The 6,000-nt window shown below is 38.2% G+C and overlaps 1 protein-coding gene across 2 annotated transcripts; it reads left to right on the top strand.

The window, feature by feature from the left end:
* The first annotated feature begins 854 nt into the window (after positions 1 to 854).
* On the top strand, positions 855 to 5,740 carry neurod6a (neuronal differentiation 6a). Of its 2 annotated transcripts, none has more exons than XM_057322654.1 (3): positions 855 to 980; positions 2,514 to 2,791; positions 3,191 to 5,740. In XM_057322654.1, the coding sequence occupies exon 3, from the start codon at positions 3,230 to 3,232 to the stop codon at positions 4,223 to 4,225; it is 996 nt and encodes a 331-aa protein (XP_057178637.1). In that variant the 5' UTR covers positions 855 to 980; positions 2,514 to 2,791; positions 3,191 to 3,229; the 3' UTR covers positions 4,226 to 5,740. The 2 variants fall into 2 exon arrangements, with proteins under 2 accessions (XP_057178637.1, XP_057178636.1); XM_057322653.1 differs by having other exon boundaries at positions 857 to 980; positions 3,220 to 5,740.
* Positions 5,741 to 6,000: the final 260 nt, after the last annotated feature.

The following is a 6,000-nucleotide window of genomic DNA, read 5'->3' as shown; positions in this document are numbered from 1 at the left end:
CTGGGTTTAAAGAAGGTCTGTCAGGGAAGCGCGCTTGTCTGGCCCAGCCGTTGCTTTTGTGTTTTTGTTTCTCCTTTGCTCTTTTTTTTTACGTTTCAGGTCTTTGCCCCGTCCCTCACTGAGCGTGTGCTCTAAATTTTTTATGCAGGATAGGCCTGCCCTCTTTCCTTTCTGTAGCACTATGATTTATTGCCCAAAAAGACCAGAGAACTAATTAACAGAGTAATTAATTAATATGAATTTGCATATTTGCATTTGCAATTAGTGCAGTCAAGTGATTAGTCTGAAATGAGTAAGTTTGACTCATCAGATGTTGGTGTGTGTGTGTTGAACCGGAAAGCCCGTCACCAGCTGAGGCATTTTTGGAGGGGGCACAGAAGAGACTCGCGCCGCACGTGTGTGTTCCCAAACACAAACAACCAAGGGTACATGACAATCATGCGTGACTGAGCTGTCGCTGTCAGCAAACTGCATCTGTATGCTTTGTTCATTATGTTTCTGTTGTGCTGATAAGTGCACATCAACCTGGCTATCCCAACAAAACCACAACAAGCTCCATTTCACCAACCCTCCACTTCACTTGATCGCTCATGACTAATGCACCATACCGAAATTGTGCTTGATATGTAGCTTTCGCCAACGGGACCAGTAAAATTAGTCAGCTTCATTTTAAAGTGCCAATTAATCTAGTTCAAGAACGGGAAGGTGTTGCATGTCATTTATGTAGCGTTTTTTGTGACTGTCCTTCAGAGAGGGATAAATGCACCTGGGGGACATTAAATGAGCTTTTGATTTTAATTATAAATATGTGTGTGTGTGTGTCTACAGTATGTGTGAGACAGACAAGAGAGAATCGGCACAGGTTCAGCAGGAGCTTTCAATGATAATGGAAAACATGAGTGTCAGGTCTCAGCATGGGAGGAGCCAAAGCTCTGGACAATTACTGCTGCAAAAAACAGCCAGATGCCAGAGAAGGTCAGGTCAGTGGGCTGTATTTGTGTTTTTTTATTGCTATAGTTTTGGAAAAGAATTGTCCTCAAATGTAAACTAAACCTGAATAAACCTTCCTTTGGAGACAGTCAGGGATGTCCAAGGTGTTTTTGTGTGTGTCTTCTTTTAGGGGTAAGTTTAAGGAAAAGTTCTGCTCAAAATCAAAATTGTGTTATTTTTTACATCCCGGCATCTTCGGAACACAAATAAAGATATTTTAGGGACATCCGAGAGATTTCCAGGCCTACTCATAGACATCATGGTTATAGTTGTTGTCAAGGTCCAGAAAAGTACTAAAGACATCGTTGAATTGGTCCATCCGCTCATAGTGGTTCACTTGAATTGTTTTGAAGCGACAAGAATACTTTATGTGCGAAAAACAATCCAAAATAACAAGTTTAATCGATATATTCTCCTCCGTCTTGTCAGTCTATGGTGCGCGTTCACGAGAGCACTTCGACGTATGCGCATTCGGTTTGTACACATGACAGAGGAGAATATATCGATTCAAGTCATTATTTTTCTTTGTGTTTCGCACATAAAGTATTCTCGTCGCTTCAAAAAAATTCAGTTGAGCCACTATGAGCAGATGGACCGATTTAACGATGTCTTTAGTACTTTTCTGGACCTTGACAACAACTATAACCATGATGTCTATGAGGAGGCCTTGAAATCTCTCGGATGTCCCTAAAATATCTTTATTTGTGTTCCGAAGATGCCGGGAGATCTTAAAACATGTTGAATGTCATGTGGGTGAGTCAAAAATAACACAATTTTGATTTTGAGCTGAACTTTTCCTTTAAAGTTAATCTATTCTAACGAGCTTTTTATAGTCTATTGTATATCCCCATTTAGATACTTAAATAAACGTGTGTGAGGGGGTTGGGAAGGGATGGTGTCAGTTAGAAGGTGTGTTAACACAAAGAAAGCATTATCTTCACCGGTGCAGAAGATAAAATAATACTGTTCATATTCTAAGAATCAATGTTGACAAGGGCCCATTTTGTTAATGCCGGACAGTAAAACTATCCTAACACTGTCAGATGATTATTCATTATTATATTATTTATTTGTTCGACGCATAATTTTTTCATTACGATCAGATGGAAGGCAAAACTAAAATTGGCCTCTATGATGACAGACATTTCAGTCTCAGTCATTTGGCAAACGCCCTTGAAGAGATTGACCAGCCAAACACGAGCCATCAATCATTCCATACTTGCTGTCATTCAACAGTACAGGCCAATTTCATATATTTTCCATTTTTTTCACAATATCTTATTTAAATTTAAAATGGTTTTGTTGTTTGTTAGTTGCTCAGGCCGTTACTGCATTAAAATCAAATGATTTTTCTTTACATCTTATGGTTCCTTTTAAATGAACAGCAAGACTAGGAAAATAGCCATGTAGGAAATAGCCACTGGTACTGTTTGTTCAAGTGTCTATTCAAACCAATGCCATCAGATTATTATGGTGGATGCTGATACTTGGTCCTTTATTCAGGCTGCTTTGTGGTTTTGCAGTGGTACGCAGCTCCAGGCACACGCCAGATGATCAGGGGAGGAATACAGGTCCCCTGGGACCGAGTCATGTGACCAGCCCATGCCACGTGACATCAGCGGCAGATGGCATGGGTACCAGCTCTGGCAGTTGGCATCAGTGTCATTTCTCTTAGCGCGAGACAAGGAGAGCAGTGGGGAGGTGAGAAAAACGCACGAGCTGTTCACCTGCTAAAAACCGAGCTGAAAAAAATTCAAAATAGGAAATATGAAAACCGTCATCTGACGCCATCATAATCCAGGTAAGAATGAAAGGTTTTTTAAGGGTAAGAATAGACATTTGTTCTATTCGATTGTAAGACTGTGCCTGCACGTTTTTTTTTTTTTGTCTTTTAAGTCTTTCATTTTAGAAATACATAATCTTTTGCATTTTCACGCATGAAAATACATTTTACAGATTTCAGTGTTGCATTTCTGTGCAACATGGTTGCATTGCAGTATTTGTTATATAATCTTCATATTAATGTGTGAATTGCTTTGATTAAAGAGTCAACATCACTGTTGTTTGCTATCACTCATGAAATTCTGTCGGACTTGTCACAATTGATGCATAATTTTAACATTACTATTAATGTAACATTTAAGCTGTTTTATGTTTTCAATGCTTTATTTTGATTGTTTTTTATTTCTGAATGATTCAGAAGATCTGTTATCTTCTCATCATTCGCAGTAAGAGCACAATGCTGACTCTGCCATTCGATGATCCTGTCATAATGAACAGTCAATTTGGGGGAAACTTTTCACGGGACTGCATGGGTGAAATGAAGGTCAATAAACAAGAGCCGTTCAAAAAGGAGGATACCCTTTCCCACATGATGGAGGACGACGATTCGGAGAAGGAGGACGACGAAAGGGAGGACGGACAAGACGAGAACGGTCTGCCGCGGCGCAGAGGGCCTCGGAAAAAGAAAATGACCAAAGCTCGGTTCGACAGGGTCAAGCTGAGGCGCATGGAAGCCAACACAAGGGAGAGGAACCGAATGCACGGTCTGAACAATGCCCTGGACAGCCTGCGCAAGGTGGTTCCCTGCTACTCCAAAACCCAGAAACTGTCAAAAATCGAAACTTTGCGACTGGCCAAGAACTATATCTGGGCACTTTCTGAGATCCTGAGCATGGGGAAGAGGCCTGACCTCCTGGCCTTTGTTCAGACTCTTTGCAAGGGGCTCTCCCAGCCCACCACCAATTTAGTGGCCGGATGTCTCCAGCTGAACTCGAGGAACTTCATCTCGGATCAGATCAATGGTGAGGCTTCCTTCTCTGGTAGATCACCCTATGACTCCATGTACACTACCTATCACAGTCCTGGTGTGGTGACGCCATCTGGACACAGTAATAGCGCTATAGATGCCGTTAAACCCTTCAGGCCGTTCAACTACTGCAGCTCCTACGAGTCTTTCTATGAAAGAGTCTCTCCTGAATGCACAAGCCCTCAGTTCGACGCTCCCTTAAGCCCTCCTATTAACTTTAACGGGATATTTTCCCTTAAGCACGAAGACCCGATCGATTATGGCAAGAGCTGCCACTATGGCACGCGTTATTGCGCGGTGCCACCGCGCACCTCCATCAGCCAGAGCGCACGGGGCTCCTCTGATCTCCATTTCCCATATGACGTTCACCTCCGCGGCCAGTTTTACCCGGTGCAAGATGAATTAAACACGACTTTTCATAACTAATGAGAGAAAGTCAAATGTGACTATGGGTGGGTAATGACTGAAATGCAGGACTTTCAATCGCACATGTATTATTTATATAGCCACTCTCTGCGCTGGGTTTGGGCCATCTGATGTTTTATTATTTATCCGTTTTAATTAAATGGAAAATGCGCTTAAAGAAATCACAGTGTTCATAAGTGAATGTGTATTATTTTAAAATGCCCGAAAAAAAGTGTAATAATTGATGGTGGAAAAGCCACTGAAGTGTTTCAGTCTTATTGGCCTGTGAGTTTGATCTTTGTTTTCAGTAAAAAAAAATTGTAAACCTGTATGAGTATTTACAGGCTTGCAAATGTGTCAGGTTAAAAGGCAAAATTGAGATTTATTCAGTTATTTATTTATTTATTCGTTATCAATTTTAATATTTGCGGTGAGAATTTAGTATAAGCGGAAAGCAATAACTGCTTATAGGGTGCTGTATAAATTAAGTGTTGAAAATTTTTGAAAAGCAAAAGTGAATCATTTTTTAATAATAACGATTATTCGTTTATGGAAGTAAACAGAACAGTGCGAAGTTTATTTAATTTAAATTCATAATTACAAACAAAAATAAATTGATTCATTGCCTGCTTTTTGTATATATTCAATTAGTATACTAATAATAATAATAATAATTAAAAAAACGTAATTACCGTAATAAAAACCGTAATTACTTATAATAATACATCTAAGACCACAATAAAAAGGCATTAAGTGAAACTATTTCTTTTCCAATAAAAGATGATATAATAAAAAATATACAGGCTATGAATGTTATCCCTAAAAATGGTATAATTATATCATGAATTAATAGCTGACACATTAGCGTGGTCCTTTGATTATAATTTATGTAATTTAACTCTATAAATGTTGACAATCGAGTTTTGGGCGTCTTCTTTTTCAACACCAATCACATTTATCTGCCCATAATTTTACTGATGGATGAATTTGATTATCACAACATGATAATGGTGTTATATGCAACAGATTGTTTGACAGTTCTGACTTTTCTCAAATGTAAAGTCCTCAATATAATATTGGTGGCATTGCGTACAATCTCGGAGGAATCACGTATTGTAAAAAATGCAATTAAACCTTGCAAATTTCTAATGGAAAGGTCTATGCCCTGTACAGTGAGCTCATGTCGGGAATACCTGCCTTAATATATTTGTTACAGATCATTAATGCGAAGTGATGGACGTCTTTAGTGGATTCGTGCATTCTAATTTTTATCACCAAACGATTTTTTGTGTGCAAAAATGACTGAATGCTCTAAACTGGTCTTGTGCCGACTGTCAAGCTGTTTTGTACAGTACAATAAAGTTTAATTGATTGCAGTTCTTTCTTGAAATCACTATTCAACACCAAGCTAAAGAGTACATTGCAATAGAAAAATCTTAATGGAAAAAAACACAAAGTGAACATAAATACAAATATCCTTTTGTGTCAAAAGAATAAAATGAAATACCCAAATACAATGTCGCATTTCGTTCTTATAGGCATAAAATGTAATCAAAATAATATACTGATAAAAATGAATGAACGCTTTTAAATATATTAAGTGTAATGTTAAAAAAGTATAATGATATAATATTTAAGTATACAATTTTTAAGTAAAATATACATAGTTTTAAAGTAAAACAAATCATAGACTGCATCAATATACAGATTTTTTATATAAAAACGAGATGTTCCTTATGTTATTCAGGGTGGGTTTGGGAAAGTGAAAGTAGTCTGGCTCCGTGTCTGTAAATTCA

The sequence above is a fragment of the Triplophysa rosa genome, linkage group LG23 (genome assembly GCF_024868665.1).
Source record: "Triplophysa rosa linkage group LG23, Trosa_1v2, whole genome shotgun sequence".
NCBI lineage: Eukaryota > Metazoa > Chordata > Actinopteri > Cypriniformes > Nemacheilidae > Triplophysa > Triplophysa rosa.
The sequence above is the reverse complement of the archived record's forward strand: the minus strand, read 5'-3'. Positions and strand labels throughout refer to the sequence as shown.

Coding starts and splice junctions, on each gene's coding strand:
- neurod6a (XM_057322654.1), top strand. CDS start 3,230: ATGCTGACTCTGCCATTCGATGATCCTGTCATAATGAACAGTCAATTT.